Source organism: Oenanthe melanoleuca, unplaced genomic scaffold (genome assembly GCF_029582105.1).
Source record: "Oenanthe melanoleuca isolate GR-GAL-2019-014 unplaced genomic scaffold, OMel1.0 S035, whole genome shotgun sequence".
Taxonomy (NCBI): Eukaryota; Metazoa; Chordata; class Aves; order Passeriformes; family Muscicapidae; genus Oenanthe; species Oenanthe melanoleuca.
In genome coordinates, this window is record NW_026612684.1 from 6,003 (window position 1) to 29,529 (window position 23,527).

General features: G+C 54.3%; 1 protein-coding gene across 1 annotated transcript in view; it reads right to left on the reverse strand.

The window, feature by feature from the left end:
- Nucleotides 1-337: 337 nt before the first annotated feature.
- Nucleotides 338-23,527, reverse strand: part of LOC130266406 (zinc finger protein 501-like) — a gene marked incomplete at its 3' end in the record, with an annotated part of 53,041 nt that continues 29,851 nt past the window's right edge. Inside the window, exon 4 of the mRNA XM_056515680.1 lies at nt 338-898. Within this exon, the coding sequence (XP_056371655.1) occupies nt 338-898 (561 nt within the window). The remainder of the gene's footprint in view (nt 899-23,527) is intronic.

Sequence of the window (23,527 nt, forward strand, 5' to 3'; positions counted from 1 at the left end):
GTGGGAACCTGGATTGATCCCTTTTGAGTCAAAATTGAGGTGTTTTTACTTGGATTTGGGAGGTTTTGAGGTGACAGATCGATCCCTCTTGGCTTTTGGAGAACAAAAAGAAGGAGTAGAGAGAAAAATGAAGGGAGGTGTCTACTCAATATGGATCCCAGGGAATGTGGGTCACCAGGGATCTGCCCAGCGTGGGTCCTGGAGTGTAGGATGAAGTTGGAGCAGCACAGAAAGCTCTTCTCACACTCGGGGCACTCGTGGGGCTTCCCTTACCGGTGGCTCTGTTGGTGTTGAGTCAAGGTGGAGTTGTGGGAGAAGCTCTTCCCACACTCCTCACACTTGTAGGGCCTCTCCCCATGTGGATGCGTCGATGGGTGATGAGAGTGTACTTCTGCCTGAAGCCCCTCCCGCAGTCAGGACACTCGTAGGGCCTCTCCTCCGTGTGTGTCTGGAAGTGCTTGATGAGATCAGAGCTGGTAGGAAACCTCTTCCCACACTTAGAGCACTCATAGGGCCTCTCCCCTGTGTGGACCCTTTGGTGGCAGATTAGGCTGGAGCTCCATCTGAAGCTCATCCCACACTCCTCACACTCGTGGGGCTTTTCCCCGGTGTGGATGCGCTGGTGTTTTGTGAGTACACTGTTTTCTCTGAAGCCCTTCCCGCAGTCAGAGCAGCGGAAGGGCTTCTTGTCTGTGTGCATGCGCTGGTTCCTGAGGAGATGGCTGCGGGTCAGAAACCTCTTCCCACACTCCCCACACTCGTAGGGCCTCTCCCCAGTGTGGATCCTCTGGTGGATCAGTCTGGACCTCCATCTGAAACCCATCCCACACTCCGAGCACTTGTGGCGCTTCTCCCCATCACGAAGCTGCTCATGGACCACCAAGTCCGAGCTCTGGCTCCATCTCTGGCTGCCTGCCCAGCCCAGGCTGGGTCTTTCCTCCTCAGATTCCTGTGATCTGCGTTTGCTGCCCCTCCTGGTGCGGGATCTCCGCGGCTTTTCCTCCCTGTTGGATTCCTGCGCCGTGGAGCCGCTGAAAACAGCCTCTTCCACCAGGTTCTGCCACGGGGATTTGTCCTCCCTGCTCTCCATGCTCAGCTCCTTGTCTGGGCGAGGAAGGACAAGGAGAGGATGGGATTTGCCTCCGTGCCAGAGGAAAGGGGAAGGAGATTCCACCAACGCATCCCTGGCAGGTCGGTGTCAGCAGCGGGGTGTCCTACAGCCGGGGCCGTGCTGGGCTGGGAGATGGAGCAGAACAGAGGGGGAAAGGGGCACTGATTTCCTTCCCACCTGCCTGGGGCTCCTGGGCCATCTTCCTCTTTCTTGCAGCTTCCTCCTCCTCCTCCATCGGGCCACGGCTTGGCAATGGGAAATCCTGTTTCGGGAAAAACAAGGGATGAGAGCGTTGTATTGGGGATTGCTCCTGCCCAAGCCCACCTCTAAAAGTCCACAGGCATCGGGGCTTCATCAAAACCTCCAAAACACCAACATTCAGCCCTGAAAATGCCTCCCAGGAGTTCCTGGCAATGGTCCCTCCCCTTTGGTGTTCGGGGCTTCCCCCCTGTCCCAGCTGCTGGGGGTCACGCTTCTATTGGGGGTCCCCCATCTACTCGGTGCCCGCCCTCCCCAGGCTGCTGGGAGTCCCAGCAAACCGAAAAGATCCCCCCTCTTCTCTCTCCCCATTTAGGGATGCTGGAAGATTTGGGGTCCCAGGGTCCCTCCTACCCTTATTCTCTGCTTTGGGGTGCTGGGGGTCCAAGGAGTCCCCCCTGCCTCTCTCCAGGCTGTTGATTGTCCCGCCAATGGCGCCGCTCCTCCCTCTCTGGGCTCCCCACTTTGGGGTCCTGGGGGACACAGGGCTCTGCTCCTCCAGGCTGCCTCTGCCGTCAACCGCAACCGGGACCCCCCAGTGTCCCCCCAAGAGGAATTTTCTGCTAAGCTTTGGAGTTCTGCATGCTCCAAACATTCCCCTTCATTAAAAAATTAAACAAACCATGCTGAGAGGCACTGGGACTATTGCAGGGGCAACTGGGATAAAACTGGGGGGCAAGGGAACCACGCTGAGGTAACTGGGACTGCCTGGAAATGACTGTGAGATTGTTCAGGGCAACTGGGATATACTGGGAGTGTCTGAGACCATAGGGGTGGTGACTGGGACGTAACTGGGGGGAAAACTGGGACCATGCTTGGGCAAATGGGGGCAATTGTGAGTGACTGGGGCCCTGCTGGCAGAGACTGGACTCATACTGGATTCATACTGGGATAGTACTGGAGTTACTGGGACTGTGCTAGGGGCAGCTGGGAGAACTGGGAACACACTGGACCAAAGTGGTGTTGGAAAACATATCAGTTTAAAAAATGTCTATAATATTAATCAAGGGTTTTTGTTTGCCTTTGCCCCAAAAAACATTTAATTTTCTTTGCAGGGCATTGCTGCACCAGGTGGGGTCAGGTGAATTCAACACATTAACACACTGGGAGCAGCTGGAATGCTCAAGTGCCATCAGCGGCCATTAACAGAACATCAGTGGCCACCCAGGAACATCCACCCCAGACTCAGCCTCGGGCAAAGCTGCAGACACCTCCTCTGAAAAGACTGATAAAATCAGGGAATGAAGATCTAATTAACATCAGAAGGGGAGAAATCCGGATCCAAAAGGAGACCAAATACTAGGAATTGAGTGTTTGCAACTTGAGACCAAAGAACACTGACCCAATTAATTTCTATGACTGTATAAAAGAACTGAAAAATCTTCTAAAAAGGGAGTGTCATGGAATGATTCTCTCTGCACACACGGGTTATGTGTGGATGAGAAGATTTCTGTGCTACATTCAGGCTACAACATCCTGACCAGATAATAAATAATGTCTTGGCTCTCTACATTTAAATATTTTGGACGTGCTTTTTGTTTTTTCCCCTCAGTTTTGATGACCTTGGGAGCAACTGGGACCCTGCTGAGGCAATTTCCATCATAATAGGGAATGGCTGGGAGTGACCGGGCTCATGCTGGGAGTGCCGAGGAAACTGGAAGGACACGCGGGGAGCAACTGGGCTCATGCTGGGAGCAGCCACTGGCGGCACCGGGAGCCCCGAAGCCCTTTCCCGGCCATGCCGCCCCTCCAGCCCCAGCAGCCCCCGCCGGGGTCCCGGCAATGCCAGGGGTCCCCCCCTCTCGGGCTCCCCGCTTTGCCCTTCTGGGGCTCTCCTGTGTCTGCGCTCCCGCTCAGGGAAGCCGCGCCTCTCCCGGGGCTCCCCAAAACCGCTGTCCCCCCGCCGATCCCGCCGCTCCCGCGCGCTCCCCACGTGGCCCCGGCAGAGCTCGCAGGACCCGGCCCGGGAAGCCCAACCCCCACCGCGGGGGGACCCGCATCCCCCCGACCCCAACGGGGCTCTGCCCGCACCCACCGGGACCCCCAAAAACACCTCCCTGGGACTCCCCGATGTCCCCCCAAGGGCCATCTGCGCCTCTGGAGCCCGGCAACATCCAAACATCACCCCCCCAAAAAATCCCCAAACCCAGGAACACCCCGGGATATTTGGGGCGAGCTCCCCCTCCCCGGGCACCTGCGGGATGGGGGGCGATGGTCCTGGGGGCGCTGCGAGTTCAGGCAGCTCCGGGATGGCGCTGGAATCGTTCCTTGTCCCCTCCTGCTTCTGCTGCGGCTCCGCCTCTTCCTCCCTCCCTCCTCCTCCTGCCCGGTTCGGAACCCCGAACTGGGAGGGGATGGGTCAATGGAAGGGCGGGAACTGTGAGGGGAAAGGGGCGGGGCCAAAGCGCCACTAGGTCCTCAATTGACCCGGTTTGGCCTAATATCATCCAGATAAGCCTGAAATGCCGCCTAAATATTTTGAAATCACTGCAAGGGATCTAAAATCCGCCCTAAACCCACCAGATTCAGCCTAAAATCTGCCAAGGAGACGAAAATCCCCGGCGACCCGAACCGAGAGCTGCATCAGAACCGGGACCGAGACCGAAACCAAAGCCGGGCCCAGATCCAGGTCTGGGACCGGGACTGAGACCAGCACCAATAGAGGGACCGGGACCAGGACCTGGATCGCTCCAGGTCCAGCTCGTTTGGTCCAGTCCTATACCTCCCCATCCCATCCTAAACCCCCCCAGTTGGGCCTAAACTCACCCAGTCGATCCTACATCCCCACCAGTCGATTCTAATGTCCTCCAGTAGATCCTAAACCTCCCCATCCGATCCTAACCCCCCACCAGTCGATTCTAACCTCCCCAAATCGCTCTCAAATCTCCCCCAGTCGATCCTAAATCCCCCCAGTACACCCCAAACCCCTACAAGACACCCCCAAACCCCTTCAGGACTTTCCAAATTCCCCTCAGCACACCCCCAAATGCGTCAGGCCGGTTTTGGGGTGCAGCAGGTGCTTTATTACATTTGTACAATGGCGGTGCTGGGGCCCCCCCGGATCTCTATGGCTTGTGCTGGGGGAAAGGCGGGCCCAGGACCCCAAAATTTGGGCTCAGGTGGGCCAGAACCCCAAATTTGGGGTTTGGGGGAAGGGGGCTGAACCCCAAAATTGAGGTTTTGGATGAGGCAGGACCCCAAAACCAGGGCTTGGGACCCCAAATCCAGTGTTTGGGCAGGACTGGGACCACAAAACTGGAGCTCAGAGGTGGTCAGGACCCCACAATTGGGGTTTTGTGGGGGCCAGGACCTCAAAGCTAGAGCTGAGGACCCCAAAATCAGGATTTGGGAAGGATTGGGACCCCAAATTCAGGGCTTGGTACCCCAAACCCAGGGCTCAGGGAGGACTGGGACCCTACAGTTGAGGTTTGGGGGGGCCAGGATCCCAAATTTAGGGTTCAGGACCCCAAACCCAGAGCTGAGGACCCCAAATCCGGGGTTAGGGAAGGACTGGGACCCCACAATTGGAATTTTGGTGGGGGCAGGACCCCAAACTTAGGGTTTGTGACCCAAAAATTGGGTTTTGGAAAGGACCAGGACTACAAGCCAGGGTTCAGGACCCCAAATCCAAAGCTCAGGACCCCAAAACTGGGAGGCTTGGACCCCAAATCCGGGGTTTCGATGGACCAGCACCCCACAATTGGGGTTTTGAGGGGGAGCTTGTACCCCAAATTTGGGGTTTTGGGGGGGGCCACTTCCGTCGGGGCCAGTCGGGGTCACGCCGCGGGAGCCCCTCGTCGGTGGAGGAGGTGGTGAGGAGGCCCTGCTGCCACTGGGCCAGCTCGGCGTGTTCCTGGGCGTTGGTGGCCAGAGCCTGCAGCCAGCCCTGCATGTCCTCCTGAAAACCGAAAAATGGGGTGAGACACCCTGAAAATGGGGTCAGGGACATGGAAAATGGGGTCAAACATGTTGGAGAAGATGAAACTGAGGAATCTTGCAAATATGAATGCTCAGATTCTGGGAATTGTTGGGGAAGGTAGAACAGGAAAGCCCTAGTTACTGAATTACCATAAACACAATAGGATGGCTCACCGAAGCTAATCCACTCTTAATTAAACAATGCTTTTGGCCAGAGGGCAAGGCCAAAAGACACAAAAGACTGACCCGCACCCAAAGATTAGATCTTAGAGTTTAGAATGTCATATGCTATGCTAATGTAACATTTCCTATAGGCTGTATGTAAATGCTATAGAATTAGTATTTTGTATTAGATTGGTTCTTAGGGATTAGAATATTCATGATGGAAGTGGATTTATTGTGTTACAAACAGGAAGTCACTCTCTTCTCTCCTCTTCTCTCTTCTCCTCTCCTCTCCTCTCCTCTCCTCTCCTCTCCTCTCCTCTCCTCTCCTCTCCTCTCCTCTCCTCTTCTCTTCTCTCTTTCTCTTCCTATCTTTACTCCTTGCTCTTCTTCTCCCACTTCTGCTCTCCTTTCCCTCTCCCTTTACCCCAATATCCTTTTAACCCATTTCTCCTCTCCTCTTCTTCCTCTCTTTTCTTTTCCTCTTCTCTTCCTCTCTTTACCCTCCTTCTTCTCTCTTTCTCTCCCCCTTTTTATCTCTTTAATCTGCACGTGGCTGTGCCGGGCAGCTCCTTGCAGACTCCCTTATAATAAACTGCAACTGTAGCTTTTAGCATTTACAGAGCGTCTGAGTCTTGTTCCTCACGTCCACCCTGATACAAAGAATCCAGGAGTCTCTCGCAGAGTGGCGCCCAACGTCATTTAAAGAACCAGCTCACCCGTTTTTGGTTGCGGGACGTTTTTTTCCTGCACGGTAATTATTAAACCTACTTTTACCTACTTTCCTCGCTTGCCGTGAGCACAGCTTTGCGTTGGTTCAGCAACGTATTGGGCTGGAGCTCTTAAAATATTCTTACTGTCGAGAAAGCCGTGGAGTAAGGGGAGCCAAGCTTTGCACGGACTTTCTGACAGCCCTCGAGCACACAGTTACTGCCGGTCAGTACTGCCTGGAGCTCTCTGAGGGAACCGCCGCGGCACTCCCCGCCGTGGCACCGAGTACAGCCACACGCTGCGTGGCGGTGTGTGAGCTGTAACTCAGTGGAGGGAGGTCCCGAGTCCGCTACGCCGTTGCACAGCGACGCATACAGCGGTGCTCAGAGAGGGGACCGGAAATACAGTGTCTTCCACCCAGAAAGGACGCCTGGCCAGCGCTTTCGTGGGACCCCAGAAATTTTGCACTGTATGAGCGGCAAACCAAGGTTAGTAGTCAAAAGTTAATATAAAAGTTAGTAGTTAAAAGTTAATATAAAAGTTAATAATGGGACAGACTCATTCCGCTCAAGAGAGAGACCTGTATAAGCAGTTGAAATATTTATTAAGTTCTCATCACCATGACCTGCCTAAGCAAGAGTTAAAAAATCTTTTGGAGTGGACTTTACTTAATTTTCCTCATGCAGACCGTTCCGTAGTTTTTACCGCAGATTTTTGGGAGAAAGTAGGGGTTAAACTTTTTAACCGCATTTCCCGCCGAGATATGGCTGTAGCAGAACTAGTCCCGGCATGTCGCGCGTTGCTTGAGTTGTTTGTGGACAAGTCCTCAGCAGCCACCTCCCCTCATGCCCCTGCGGTTCCCCCCTCCGTTTCTACAACCCCGGTCCCCGCGGCACCGGTTCCCCTGCTACCCCGAGTCCCGGCTGCAGCGCCTCCAACCCACGTGGTCCCGGGACTCGCTCCCCCAGTCCATCCATCTTCCCCAGACCCCGTAACCTCTCCCGCTGCTCCCGCCGCCCCGGCGGGCACCATCCCCCACGCCCCCGGGGCCCCTCCCCCCGCGGTTTCTGTAACCCCGGGCCCCGCAGCGCCGGTCTCCCTGCTTCCCCAAACTCCTGCCGCCACGCTTCTGACCCACGTTGCTCCTGCCCCTCCTCCCCCTGTCTCCGCTCCCGTATCCCCAAACTCCGTCCCCGTAAACCCACCCGCCGCGTCCGCACCCAATCTTGCTAATCTCCCTCCCGTCCCGGTAACTACGACCGTTCCTGTCTCTCATGCTTCCTCAGTAACCCCAAATCCCGCCCCTCCTCTCGCAATCTGCACTTTCCCCACCCCCGGTCCTGGCCCGTCCCCGTCCCTTGCCCCCGCCCCCGCTCTCCCTGCCCCCGCTCTCCCCGCCCCCGCTATCCCGGCCCCCGCGCCCGTCACTGCCATGGCCCCGCCCGTTGGCTCCGCCCCTGCACGCCCACCCGCCAACGTCATCGCCTCCGCCCCGCCCCTCGCTGATGGCGTCACGCCGACCCCGCCCCCCTCCCTCGCTCCCGCGAGTCCCTCAGCCCCTCCCCCGATACCCGGCGCCGCCGCCATGACGCCCATGGCTGCGGCTCCCTTCGTTCCCACCCCGTTGCAGACACGCCAGTCTGCAAATGCCATAGTGCCTGCAGTTACGGCATCGGTGCAGTCCAGCGTCCTGACGGACCGGGCTGCGCCGCTCGGCTCCACACCGGCGCTGCCGGCAGCAGCACAGATGCTCCCCGTTCCCAACCCGGGAGCCGCCTGGTGCGGAGTGAGCCCGCCGTCGGAGCTGGCCCGCGCCGATGCACCGCTGCCTGCGCGCAGCTCCACGGATGCGCGGAGCACATCGTCGGCGCCGACCACCGTCCCGGAGTGCCGAGACGTGCCTGTCGCTCCCACGCCAGCGCTGCAGGCTCCAGCCAGCCCAGTCCCCGGGCAGGCGGTGGGGGACGCTCAGCCTGGAGCTCCCCCACCTCCTGTGCCGCCTCAAGCCACTGCGTTCCTGCCTCAGTTCTGTCCGGTGACCATCGCAGCTCACCCCCTGAACTCCCGGTGCTCGGCAGCGCCCCACCCCCAGTCGGCAGCGTTCACCGAGAAGCCGCCGCCCACCCAACCCTCCGTCCGAGATACGGCCGCAGCCGCGCCGCCGTTCAGCTGCTCTTCCGTGTCAGCAGTGAAAACTACGTTCCCTGTGCACCTCCCCGCCTGCGCCCCGCCTCCGCCTCCTGCCCGGGTCCCGTCGCACACGGCTCCGCCGCCTGCGACCCGCATGGCACCGCCGGCCGCCGCCATGCAGCCAAGTCCGCCGGTGGAAGCCCTGATGCAGCATCCTGCCCCAGTTCAACCGCTGCCGCCCGTTGCAGCCGCAATCCTGCCTCCCGTTTTAGTCCCATTGAATGCAACTCCGCAGCCCGTACCCACCAGTGCTACTCAGTCCTTCCCAGCCCCTCCTGATCCACAGCACCCCACCACAGCCGTCAGCAAGCAGCCTGCCACAGTCACAGACGCCATGCCTGTCCACATAACACTGGACACGAACACCGTCCATGCGCAGATCTCGCCAGCGCCTCCTGCATCTGCGCTGTCCCCGTCTCTCCTATGGCCCAAAGCGTCCCTTCAGCAGTACCCCTCCGCAGCCCGCTGTCCAGTACTCTATATGCCTACCGCACCAAAGCCAGATCCACCGCCGGACTTATCCAGTTCAGCCCTGTTATCGCAACCTGGCACACATATTATGCAAAACAGAGGGGGAATTGACGGCATTGCACCCCCCGGTACACCCAAAAAATGGGGTTAGAATAACAGAAAATGGGGTCAGACACCCCAAAAACACCCTGAGAACCGTCAAAACCCCCATGAGACCTCCCAAAATTCCCATGAGACCCCCCCAAAACCCAACAAAGACCCCTCCCAAAATCACCATGAAACCCCCCCAAATCCCCGTGAAATCCCTAAAAATCACCATCAGACCCTCAAAATCACCATCAGACCCTCAAAACACTACAAAGACCCCTGAAACACCCATGAGACCCCCCCAAAAATCACCCTGAGACCACCCAAAACCCAACAAAGATCCCCAAAATCACCATGAAACCCCTAAAAATCAGCATGAGACCCACAAAATCACCATCAGACACCCTAGAATCCCCATAAGACTCCCCAAAATCTCCATGAGACATCCCTACACCACCCCAAAATCACAATTAGACCCCTGAAATCACCACCAAAAACCCCCATGAGACCCCAAAATCACCGAGACCCCAGAAATCACCCTGAGAGCCCCCAAAATACTCCAGACCCTCAAAACCACCATGAGACCCCCAAAATCGACATGAGACCCCCAAATCACCATGAAACCCCCAAAATCACCATCAGACCCCCAAAATCCCAATGAAACCCCCAAAAGCCACCATCAGACCCCCCAAAACCCGACCAGGCCCCCCCAAATCCGCACCTCGTCCTTGGCCTGCAGCAGGAACTCGCTCCTGTCGCCAGTCCTGCAAGACAGGGACGGTGTCACCGAGGCCACCGGGTCTTGGGGACATCAGAGCCACCAAAGGCAGCGGGAGACCCCGAAAGTGGCACCAGAGATACCAAAAATGGCATGAGAGACCCGCAAAAGTGACATCAGAGGCGCCAAAAATGGCATCAGAGACCCCAAAAATGGCATCAGGGACCCAAAAGTGACATCAAAAACCTGAAAAGCAACATGAGACCCGAAAAATGATGTCAGAGACCCAAAAGTGACATCAGACACCCCAAAAGATGTCAGAACCCCAAAAATTATATCAGAGACCCCAAAAGTGACATCAGACACCTCAAAAATGACGTCAAAACCCTCCACATCAACAGGAGATGCCAAAAATGGCGGCAGACACCCCAAAATCAACATGAGACCTCCAAAAATGACACCAGACACCCAAAAGTGACATCAGAGACCCCAAAAGTGGAGTCAGACAACCCAAAATCAATATGTGACCCCAAAATCAACACGAGACATGAAAAACGACATCAGACACCTCAGAAGTGACATCAGAGACTCCAAAATTAAAATCAGGGACCACAAAGGTGACATCAGAGACCCAAAACTGACATCAGAACCCACCAAAATCAACAGCAGATGCCAAAACTTGCTCCAAACACCCCAAAATCAACATGAGACCCCAAAACTGACATCAGGGACCCAAAAAGTGACATCAGAGATGTCAAAAATAACATAAGATGCTCTAAAAATGGCATGAGAACCCACCAAAATCAACAGCAGACCCAAAAATGACATCAGAGACCCCAAAAGTGGCAGAAATCCCAAAATCACCATGAGATCCCAAAAATGACATCAGGGACCCCAAAAGTGGCACCAGAACCCACCAAAATCAACAGGAGATGCCAAAAATCACATCAGAACCCATCCAAATCAACATGAGATCCCAAAAGTGACATCACGCCCCCCAGAAACGACACCAGCTTCCCAAAAACCACCGCAGCCCGGCACTCACTTGAGCTTGAAGACGTTTTTCTTCTCCTTGTAGTCGCTGCCACGTAGAAGCCCAGGCCTCCCTTGGCCAGCACGCAGTAGAGGTTCACCCAGGACCTGCTCACGGTGTTGGGTGGAACCCCAAAACAAATTTTTCTTTGGTTTGGAATGTTCGTAGCGTTGGTGGATCGCGGATTTCAGTCAGTGGCTTTTGTTGGTTGACCAAAATTCGAAATCTGGTGGATCCCTTCCATTGATGGACCCTCAGCCCTTGGAGATCTCCAACTCTTGGTGAACCCTCACTCTTGGTGAACACCAACTCTTGGTGAACCCCATCATTGATGGACCCCAACCCTTGGAGAACCCTCAATTCTTGGTGAAGCCTCCAGCTCTTGGTGAACCCCAGTCTTTGTTGAAGATCTTCCATTGATGGACCCTGACCCTTGGAGAATTCCCAATTCTTCGAAAATTCCCAATTCTCGGTGAACCCCAACTCTTGGTGCACCCCATCATTGATGGACCGTCAACTCTTGGTGAGTCCTTTCCATTAATGGACCCCAACCCTTGGACAATCCCCAACCCTTGTTGCATAGTTTTCATTGATGGAACCCTTCCATTGATGGACCCTTGACTCTTGGTGAACCCCATCACTGATTGACCCCCAACCTTGGAGAACCTCCAATTCATGGTGAACCCCAGATCTTGGTGAATCATTTCCATTGATGGATCCCAACCCTTGGAAAACCCCCAATTCTTGACGAACCCCCAAACTGTGGTGGATCTGATGAACCCCAACCCTTGGTGAATCCCACCATTGATGGACCGCAACCCTTGGAGAACCCTCAACTCTTGGTGAACCCCAACACTTGGTGTAAGAGTCCATCTAAGAGCCTCTCATTTGCTCTGCCCAACGACCCTCATCTGAGGCCTAAGAAGACCCCTCAAACTGCAGTTTAAAGGCGCTGGCCAGGGATGGGAGGAACGCCAAGCCATTGTTCGCAGGTGGTGCCCATCGAACCAGGACTGGTTTCTCAGGAGACTGGTTTACGGATAGTCACGGTGCACTGAACTGTGTTTAGTCGACAAGGCTCCCACAGGTGCGAGAACAATGAACTGGTCAGAGATGGAGTGCCCTGTGTTTGTTTCGCCGACAAGGACTCGCTTGGGCTTGTTGTGGGTTTGTTCCCCCCACGGAACCCAAAGCGTCCATGAAAGTCCTCACCTGTTTGGCCAGTCGCCCGACGCCTTGGAAAAAGAGTATAATAGACATGCTCAAACTAAAGACCCCCGAGATCTCCCCGGACGGCAACAGACATCTATTGGCTGGTTCCACGAGGATCGTCTGCCCGTCTGGTAGCTATAATCCCAACCCCTTTTCTCTCTCTCTGTCTCTCTCTGTCTCTCTCTGTCTCTCTCTCTCCATCCCTCTATTGCATTTTGTTGGCACTAAATAAAAGTGCATCTTTTGCAAAAGTAAACTGGTTTTGTCCCCTGCTGTGTCTTTTGCGCTTTGAGATCCCTAAAAGAACCTATGAGGACTCTGCATGTGGTGTGGACCCTGACACTTGGTGAACCCCAATCCTTGGTGAACGCCTTCCATTGAGGGACCTCCAACTTTTGGTTAACCCCTAGCCCTTGATGAACCCCCAGCCCTTGATGAACCCCCAAATTTTGGTGGAACATTGATGAACCCCAACTCTTGATGAACACCCAACTCTTCATGAACACCCAGCTCTTGATGAACCCCCAAATTCCAGTGGATCATCAATGAACTCCAGCCCCTGGAGAACTCCTTCCAGTGATGCCCCACATCCGTTGGTGAACCCCAAATTCTTGGTGAACCCCAACCCTTGATGAACCCCCACCCTTGATGAACCCTTGTAGAACTCCTTCCATCAATAAACCCCAACACTTGATGAACCCCCACCCTTGATGGCCCCCCAAATTCTGATGGAACATTGGTGATCCCCTAACCCTTGGTGAGTCCCTTCCATTGATTAACCCCAACCCTTGATGAACCCCAACCCTTGTAGAACTCCTTCCATCAATAAACCACAACCCTTCATGACCTCCCAAATTCCAATGCATCACCCATGAACCCCAACCCCTGGAGAACCTCCAGACCTGTTGGACGCCTTCTTGCCGGTGTCATCGAGCTCGTGCTTGCGCAGCAGGAACCCCTCGTGCGTCACCGTGTGCGTGGGGGGCAGCGGCGGTGGTGCGCTGCCCTGTGCCGGTGCCGACTGCGAGCGCCACGGCTCCACCGGAGCCTGCGCCGAGTCCTTAGGGCGTGGCCGGATCCACAGCTTCGGCCGGTCCCACACCCACGGATGGTCCGGCCTCGGGGTCCTCTACAGCAGAGCCTCGGGGCCAGTGGGGAGACGGGCAGGGGAGTCGCGGTCATGGGGCTGGGGACAGGAGGGGACGGTGAGTGGTGGCGGGTGGTACATAGAGGGGACACTGAGGGGATATCCAGGGGACATGGAAGGGACACTGATGGGGACATGAAGGGATCTCCAGAGGGGAACTGAGGGGATCTCCAATGGGACAATGAGAGATGTCCAGTGGAACATGGAGGAGACAATGAGGGGACACTGAGGATCTTCAGTGGGACATGGCGGGGACACTGAGAGGACCCTGAGGGATCTCTGGGTAGTCATGGAAGGAATCTCCAGAGGAGCGTGGAGGGGACATCCAGCGGACATCCAGGGGGACATGGAGGGGATCTCCAGGATCTCCAGTGGGACATGGAGGGAACATGGAGGCTACACTGAGGGATGTCCGGTGGGACATGGAGGGGACATTCAGGGGACACTGAGTGGAATCCAAAGGGACACAAGAAGGAATCCAAGGAGCCACCAAAGGCTCACCAAGGGTTCACCAAGGACTCACCAAAGACGGCAGGGGCCCGCCTGCCTCCTTCTCCTGCAGCTGCTCCATGATGTCAGCCAAGGTGGCTTTGCCGCAGGGGACACTTTGGGACCATGGTGAGGTCACCTCAGCCTCGTCCCCTCCCTGCTGTCCCCACGGTGTCCCTGTGGTGTCCCCATAGCGTCGCCTCGCTCACCTACCGCTCTTCCAGTTGTGCCGTGGCAGTTCCAGCTTACTGGACTCCTGGCGCTTCAACCAGCGCTCCTGGCGCCGCTCCGGCAGCACCGACCTGACCTCACCGAGCTGCTTGGACTTGGGGGCCACTGGGGGCTCGGCGGGGGTGGCCGCGGTGACGGCGGGGGTGGCCGGGGGTGGCTCAGAGGGTCCTCCCTTGGTTGTCAGAGTCTGGATGCGGTCAAGCTTGGGCTGGAGGCGCTCTGGCCGCAGCTCGTGCCTGGACGTAGGCGACGTGCGGCTCCAGCTGGTGAGGGTCGGCATCTCCCGGGAGTTCTCCCAAAAATTTGTGGGTCAGGAGCGGTGTCAGGTGGCTGCTTGTTCTGCTTGGCCTTGAGCTTTCCGATCTGTGGAATGGGATTGGGTGGAGTGGATATGGACATGATGAAGATGGTGATGGAGGTGATGGACATAATGGAAATTGAAATTATAGGAGATGGGAGTGAGGATAGAGATGAAGGTGATGGAGATGGGGATGGAGACAGAAATTACGGAGATGGAGGTGATGGAGATAAGATGGGGATGGAGGTGGAAATGGAGGTGATAGAGATGACAGAGATGAGATGGAAATAGAGATGATTGGAGAGGATGGAGACGGAGATGGAGATGGAGGTGATGGAGATGGGTATGAAATGATGGAGATGGGAGGGTTGAAGACGATATGGAAATGAAGATGGCAACACTGATTGGATATTATGGAGATGATGCATACAGAGATAGAGATGTTTGGAGATGATGGGGATGGGGATGGAGATGATGGAGACGGACATGATGGAGACGGTGATGGAGATGATGGAGATGGAGACAGGGATGGAGTTGATGATGGAGATGAAGATGAAAACAAAGATGGAGGCAAAGATGAAGACAAAGATGGAGATGAAGATAGAGAGGACAAAGCCAGCAATGGAAACAGCAACAGAGATGGAAACGAGATCAAGGTCAGACGAGGAGATTCTGCTGAACCCACAGCTGCCCCCATCCCCAGTGACACCCCCGTCACTGCTGTACCGTGGTGAGGCGCCGCAGGGAGCTGAACCTCTCCTCCCAAGCAGCAGCACTGTGCGCGACCCCTTGGGCCCCAGCCAGAGCTGATTTTCAATAAAGGCCTTGAAAAAGGAGCTGGTCTGCTGGCCCATTCACTACAGAGACCAAGACTGGGAACAGAACCAACACTAGAACTGAGACCAGTACCACACCAGAAGTGGAACTGAGACTTGGACGAAGACTGAGACTGAAACCAGTCTCAAATTTGCACTGGGACCAAAACTAAGACCAGCACTGCCACTGGGACAGGCACAAGGAGAGCTCCAGGACTGCCCTGGAACTGGAACCAGCACTGGGAGAACTCCGGGACTGACACTGAGAGCGGAACTGGAACCAGCACCGAGACTGGCGCGACTGTAAGACCCACTGGGACTGAGACCAGCACTGCTCTGGGATCGAGATCAATACCAGGACTGGAATGAGCACAGGGAGCACTCAGGGACTGCTCCAAGACTGAGATTGACAATGGGATCAGAACCGATACCGAGACTGACACCAGCTTTGGAGTTCTACATTCTCCAAACATCCCTTCAAAAAAACCCAACCCAGGGACGCCCTGGGATATCTGGGCCGAGCTCCCCCTCCCCGGTCACCTGTGGGGGCGATGGTCCCATGGATGGGGGACCTGTGAGTTCAGGGAGCGCTTCTATTCTTCATCCTCCTTTGTCTTTCCTCTTCCATCCCTCCTCCTCCATGTCTTCCCCTCCTTCCCCTATTTCCATCCCTTCTCGCTCTCCTCCTTCATCCCTCCTCTCTCATCCCTCCTCCTCCTCTCCCAGCAGCAGCAACACCCTCAGTGCTCCGTTCCCGAAGCCCTCGCAGCCCAAGGGAGGAGCGGGGATGGAACCGGGACAGGTCGGGATGGGCAGCGCGGGGCTCTCGGCTGCTCCCACCCGCTGGGGCCGGGGGTAACCTAGCCTGGGGAAAAGGAGAGGTGTGGGAGTCCAGAGTATTCCTCTGGCTTCCCTCGAAGTTTTAAGACCCCCTGGCGGAGTCCCCAAAGACCCTGGAATGAGACCAAGGTGTCTCAAGGGCTGGATTTAGCTCCTTGGAACAATTTACCAACATTGAGAGAAGAAATGCAAGCCGCAAAAATAAACAGAGTGTAAATTAGACTGTTAGAATGTAGAATTAGCAGATTTCTAGAATGTTTGTGATAAGGGACACATGGCCAAGATGGAGAATTGGGGGTGTGGATACCTCTTCCTCGTTCTTCTCTGTGTCATCCATGCTGGGTGACACGCTGGCACTTTTAGATTGGATGAGAACAGAGCTGGACCATGTAACAAGATTGTATTGTATTGGGGGTAATTTGTAAATACCTAGTACGTAATTTAGACTATAAAAGATAAGTCCTGCCTCTACCAGGCAGATTCTGCCCTGAACGTCTGGCGAGCAGACCGCTGTTCGCTGGACAAAGCATTCCTGAGATAAGGAAGAATAAACAACCATGAAAACCTCTAAGAACAGCCTCCAGCAGTCTCTCATTGATGGGCGTTGGAAAAAGCTGGGTTCCAGACCACCTGCATGTCCACCTAAGGTCATCTCAAGTCTAAGGAGACACCTCGGGATGTGACAGAGAGGGAAACTGGGAAAACTCGGGGACTGCAGATCTAAACTGGGGCTTGCTGGGAACAGCTTGGGGGAGACTTCCATCCTTTGGGCCTCCTCTCAGGAGATCCATGAATGTAGAGAGGGGTGGGGATCCCAGGAGTGGCACCACTAGGAGGGATTGGTCTGTACTGGGGGAACTGGAACCTTCCTAAGGACACTGGGAGTGACTGGGAATGAATGAGAGCATGTTCAGGGCAACTGGGATCTACTGGGAATGCCTGTGACCTTACTGGATTCACTAGAACCACACTTGGAAAAATCAGGACCATGCTGGGGAGAACTGGGACCACGCTGAGGGACACTGGGAGTCAGTGGGAGTTACTACTCTATACTGGGAGAAACTGGGAGAAACTGGGATCATGCTGGGAGGGACTGGGATCACCTATGGAGTGAGTGGGACTATGCTAGAGGCAAATGGGGGAACTGGGATCACAGTTGGAGGAACTGGAAGCATGCTCAGAAATACTGGGATCATACTGGATCATACTGGCAGCAACTGGAACTGCACTGAGGGTGACTGGGAGAGGCTGTGAGCAACTGGGATCAGTCTAGAAGCAGCTGAGGACAACTGGGAGTGACTGGGAACATGCTGGTGGCAACTGGGGTGCACTGGGATAGACTGAAACCACAGTGAGGGGAAATGGAAGCAACTGGAACCACACTGGTTAATAATGGGAGCAGCTGTGCCCATGTAGGAGTCATACTGGGATCCTGCTGGAAATGGCTGGGATCATACTGGGAGTGACCAGAATCATACTGGGAATATCTGAGAATTACTGGGATCATAATGCAATTAGACTGGGAATGATGGGGAAGGGCTGGTCACAACTGGAACCATACTGGGATTGACTGGGATTCACTCTCGGCATGAATGTAAGAATACTGGGAGCATATGGGAGTGATTTGGGTCATACTGGGGATGACTGGAACCATACTGGGAGTGACTACAGGTCCTACTGAGATCATCCTTGGAGCCATTGGAATTACAGAGGGTGGGAATGGAAATTGGCGGGGGGGTACTGGGAGCTACTGGGCCCATGATGGGAGGAAAATATGCACAAATTGGGAGCTACTGGGATCAAGTGGAAGGTACTGGAACCATGCTGAGGGCCCTGAGGCCATAACAGGGATCATACTGGGAGCAACTGGGAGTATGGGACACTGACAGAAACTGGATCGGGCTGGAGACAACTGGGAGGAACTGGGAAGGACTGAGACCATTCTGAGGCAATTGGAACCTTACTGGGGAAACTGGGATATAATGAGAGTGTCTGGAACCACACTGGGGGCAACTGGGAGATAGTGGGATAATACTGAGATAGACTGGGGCTATTCTAGGGATCATTCTGGTAGGAACTGGGAACAACTGGAACAATGCTGGCAGCAACTGGGATCATCCTGGGATCACAGGGAGAGCAGCTGGGTCCATGCTGGGTGAGACTGGGATCACACTGAGGGTGACAGGAATCATACTGGGATGGACTGGGAGTGCCTGTGAACAACTGGAATCATGCTGAAAGCAAGTGGGAGAAGTGAGAGTGACTGGCAGCATGCTGAGGGTGACTGGGATATACTGGGAGAGACAGGGAGTCACAGGGATTATACTGGAGGCTACTGGGGCCATGCTGGCATTGACAGGGAGCACTTGGGGGCCATGGCCTCATACTGGGAGAGACTAGGACTATACGTGGGTGGTGACTGGGAGAGCTGGGAACACACTGGATGAAAATGGGAGGCACTGGGAGCAACTGGGGACGTGCAAAGGGGAAGGTGCATCATAATAGGGAATGACTGGGAGTGACTGGGATCAGCTTTTGAGTTCTGCATTCTCCAAACAATCCCCACCCCATCCGGAAAAAAATTGAAAATAATGCTAAGAAGCACTGGAGTATTCCAGGGGCAACTGGGATAAAACTGGGGGCAACTAATCCACACTGAGGGAAGTGGGAGTGCCTGGAAATGACTATGAGATTGTTCAGGGCAACTGGCATATACTGGGAGTGTCTGAGACCATAGGGGTGGTGACTGGGACCTGATTGGGAGTGACTGGGAATGTCCTGGGGGGAAAACTGGGACCATGCTGGGGCAACTGGGGGCAAGTGTGAGTGACTGGGGCCCTGCTGGCAGAGACTAGACTCATACTGGACTCATACTGAGATAGTAATGGGAATGACTGGGACTGTGCCAGGGGCAACTGAGAGGACTGGGAACACACTGGACCAAAGTCGTGTTGAAAAATGTATCCGTTTAAAAATATTTCTGTAATTTTAACCAAGATATTTTGTTTGCCTTTTCCCGAAAACACTTTTAATTTTCTTTGCAGGGCATTGCTGCACCAACTGGGGTTGGATGAACTCAACACATCAACACACTGGGAGTAGCTGGAATGCTCAAGGGTCATCAGCGGCCATTAACAGAACATCAGTGGCCACTCAGGAACATCCATGCCAGACTCTGTCTCTGGCAAACTGCAGACACCTCCTCTGAAAAGACTGATAAAATCAGGGAATTAAGATCTAATTAACATCAGAAGGGGAGAAATCCCGATCCAGAAGGAGACCAAATATTGGGAACTGAGTGTTTGCAACTTGAGACCAAATAAGACTGACCCAATTAATTTCTATGGCTGTATAAAAGAACTGAAAAATTTCCTAACAACGGAGTGTCATGGAATGATTCTCTCTGCACACACGGGTTATGTGTGGATGAGAAGATTTCTGTGCTACATCCTGGCCACAACACCCTGCCCAGTTAATAAAGTAATGCCTTCAATCTAAATTTAAAATTTTTGCAGGACGATTTTGTTTTTTCTCTTGTAGTATATAATATAATTCGTGTAAAGTTGCAAATTAAAGCAAAATAAGCAATGTCTGTATGAGAAAAGTAATAAAAAACTTAGAAACTAAAAGCTGCAAAAGGAGGATCAGATTGCTGAATCGCAACACTGTATCTTCCATGAAAGGCTGAAGAGCTGGGTTAGCAAGATAATAGATCTAGCTGCGGTGGAAATGGATCTGTCCAGGGAACACCCAAAAGATAAGAGCCCGATAAGCACCCAAAATTAAGGTAATCAGAGCCAGCAAGAAAAAGACATCTGAATGCCCGTTTCCAGTAAACCAAAACATCTCAATTCCATCTTCCTGTAAACCTGAACATGCCTTCATCAGAATTCATCATCTCCCAGGATATTTTGTCCATCACAACACGGTAAAAGAAAAGTACATGAATATGGTGAACGACAAGAGAAGACAAAATCCTCGGCTCTGGGCAAGGAAAGACTGTATAAAAACTGGACTAACCAAAGCTGCTGTATGAACATTTGGGGATTCGGAGCTATAGAGTTCCAATCATTGTGTGTTCACCCAATGCCGACCCCGGGCTCGGCATTGTCCTTTTTAATTGCGGCTATCGAGGACCGTGTTTCGGTCGCAAAATAAATATCGCTCATTTTAATGATATTTAATTCAGCTTGATCCCGTTTTTATCTGTAACACTCTGAATTTCGGTGACACTGGGAGAAAATGGGAGCAACTGGGACCGTGCTGGGGGCAAATTCCAATGGGAATGGCCGGGAGTGACCAGGCTCATGCTGGGAGTGCCGAGGAAACTGGAAGGACACGCGGGGAGCAACTGGGCTCATGCTGGGAGCAGCCACTGGCGGCACCGGGAGCCCCGAAGCCCTTTCCCGGCCATGCCGCCCCTCCAGCCCCAGCACCCCCCGCCGGGGTCCCGGCAATGCCAGGGGTCCCCCCCTCTCGGGCTCCCCGCTTTGCCCTTCTGGGGCTCTCCTGTGTCTGCGCTCCCGCTCAGGGAAGCCGCGCCTCTCCCGGGGCTCCCCAAAACCGCTGTCCCCCCGCCGCTCCCGCGCGCTCCCCACGTGGCCCCGGCAGAGCTCGCAGGGCCCGGCCCGGGAAGCCCAACCCCCACCGCGGGGGGACCCGCATCCCCCCGCCCCCCAACGGGGCTCTGCCCGCACCCACCGGGACCCCCAAAAACACCTCCCGGGGACGCCCCGACGGCCACCTGCCCCTCTGGAGCCTGACAAGATCCAAACATCCCACCAAAAATCCCCAAACCCAGGGAACACGCCGGGATATTTGGGGCGAGCTCCCCCTCCCCGGGCACCTGCGGGATGGGGGGCGATGGTCCCGGGGGCGCTGCGAGTTCAGGCAGCTCTTGGCTGGCCCTCGAATCGTTCCTTGTCCCCTCCTGCTTCTGCTGCCGCTCCGCCTCTTCCTCCCTCCCTCCTCCTCCTGCCCCTTTCCGAACCCCGAACTGGGAGGGGATGGGTCAATGGAAGGGCGGGAACTGTGAGGGGAAAGGGGCGGGGACAAAGGATATGTTTTGCTGAAAATCACCAATAAAAGGTCTCACATTCAGGCCAAATCCACCATGTTTGGCCTAAAATCAGGCAGAGAGGCCTCAAATCCACACAAAGGGGTGTAAAATCATCCAAATGGGCCTAATATTGTCTCAAAGGGGGCCTAAAATCCAGCCTAAAACCCATCAGCTTTGGTCTGAAATCATCCAAATGGGTTTGAAATCTAACCAAAGTGTCTCAAACTACCAAAAGTGGTTGAAAACCCACACCAAGTTGTCTATAATCACGTTTAAATCTCCTAAATGTGTGTAAAATCCACCCTGAAATTGCGTGCTTTTGCCAAAAATCACAAAAATGGGCCTAAAATCACCTTAGAACCACCTCAATTTTCCTAAAGTCACCCAAATGGACCTAAACACACCCAAACTGGCCAGAAACCCCCCAAGAGAGCCAAAATTATCCTAAAATCAGAGCCCTGTGTCTCATGGGCTTCATCCCAGCTGCTCACTGCCATATTTTGGCACCTAAACTCACCCACCTTCCCTGGTAATTCCCACATTTGGACCCTGAATTCCCAAATATTCCCTAAGGCGATCCCAAAAATTTCCTGTCGAGAATCCAAACTTCCCATGTTTGGACCCAAGTCTGCCTATAGGGACCACAAAAATTCGCTATGGGATCCTCCAAAATTGCATTTGATGTCCCCAAATTTTCAAAAATTCCCAATAGAAACCTAAAAATTCCTATCCTTGTATGGAAAATTTTAAAAAAACTTCCTGGTGTAGACCCCATAATTCTCTCAGAGTGCTTTTAGGGAAAAAACAGTGCCCCCAAATCCCCTATCGAAATCCCAATTCCCCCTTAAGGGACCCCTGAAATCTCCTACAGACAAGCCCAAATCTGATATAGAGACCCTCATACCCCTGCCAGTCCCCGCCAGATTGCCTATAGATCCCCTATAGACAACCCCAAATCCCCTCTACAGAACCCCAGAAACCCCTAGGGCGGTAAAGCCCCCCTCCAGGCTCCTATAGATCCCCTATAGACCTCCCAAACTCCCTTTAGGGACCCCGCAGAGCCCCCAGTGCCCTTTGCAGACCCCCAGAAACGAGGCAGGGGTGTAAAGCCACGCCAGTCCACTACAGATCCCCTATAGATCCCCCCAGCCTCACCGCACCTCTCGGACACGCTGCAGCCACGCTGGGGACCAGCAGCAAAGATGGTGGTGAAGCACTTTTGGGTGTTTTGAGCATGCGCGGGGTGACTGTGCAAGGAGATGGGCGGGGCTTAGAGGGGAATGTGGCGGTGCGAACCCAGGGGCTCAGTACGAATAAAAGAGGAGAGGATAATGATTGATAGGGGCTGTGAGTATAATGGGCGGGGCTAAATAATGGGCGGGCACTGAAGGGAAAGGGGTGGGGTTAGGAAAGGGCGGGAACTGTGAGGGGAAAGGGGCGGGGCCAAAGGGCGAGGCTGTCCTAAAAGGGCTTGGTTTGGCCTAAAATCACTAAAAAAGGGCCCTAAATGCAGCCTAAATCCACAAGCTTTGGCCTAAAAATCAGGCAAAGGGACCTCAAATCCACACAAAAGTGATCTAAATCGTCAAAATTTGCCTAACATTGTCCAAAAGGGCCCTAAAACCCAGTCTAAAATCCCACTTTGGCATAAAATCAGCCAAATGCGCCTAAAATCTTTGGAAACAAGACCACGACAAACACCAGAACCAGCACCAGCATCAGTACTGAGACAAACATCAGAAAAGAGATCGAGACCAGGACTGGGAACAGAATCGACACCAGAACTGAGACCAGCACAGCTCGAGAACTGGAACTAAGACTGGGACCAAGACCGAGACTGGACCCTGAATTTCCACTAGGACCAAGACTGACACCAGCACCGACACAGGGATGGGCACCAGGAGAGCTCCAGGACTGAGACTGAGAGTGGCACCGGCACCAGAACTGAGACTGGCACCACTCCATGACTGGCTCTGAGAGTGAGATTGGCACTGGGAGCACTCTGGGATCAACACTGGCACCAGTACCAGCACTGGGACCGGAACCGCTCTGAGACTGAGACCAAAACTGAAAACTAAACCAACACCAAGACTGGCACCGCTATAGGACCATGACTGAGCCTGAGACCAGAACCGCTCCGGGATCGAGATTCAGACTGGGACCAGAATCAGCACCAGGAGCTCTCCAGGACTGCTCCAAACTGAGACTGAGACCGGGACCAGGACGGAGACCGACACCAGGAGTGCTCTGGGAGCTCCTTGTTCCCTGCGGGGAGTTTTGGCTGCGCCCCCACACAAGACTGGGCAGGACTGGGAGGGACCCTGGGAGGGGCGGGTCCTTCTCAGTTCACATTTTTCTGGAGCAGCCATCCCGGTCCATATGGTCCCAGTTTGTACAATCCCAGTCCATGAAATCCCAGTTTATACAATCCCACTCTGCATGGCCCTGATCCATCTGGTCCCAATCTGTGCAGTCCCAGGCTGGAGGATCCCAGTCCTTGTGATCCCAGCCCCCATGATCCCAGTCTGCATGGTCCTGCATGGCTCACACTGCCAGGCTCTGGAATTCCAGTTCCCAGCATGGAAAAGTCGTTCCTTCTCATCCTGGTTTAGGTTCTCCAATTTGAGATTTCCCATCCAAGGCACCCATTTATGTCACACCATTAGCATCCCAATCCTGTTCCTAATCCTATTCCCAATCCCTATCTCATTCCTGTTTTTATTATCAATCTTCATCCTGTTCCCCTTCCTGATGACGTTTCCAGTCCTGTTCCTGGT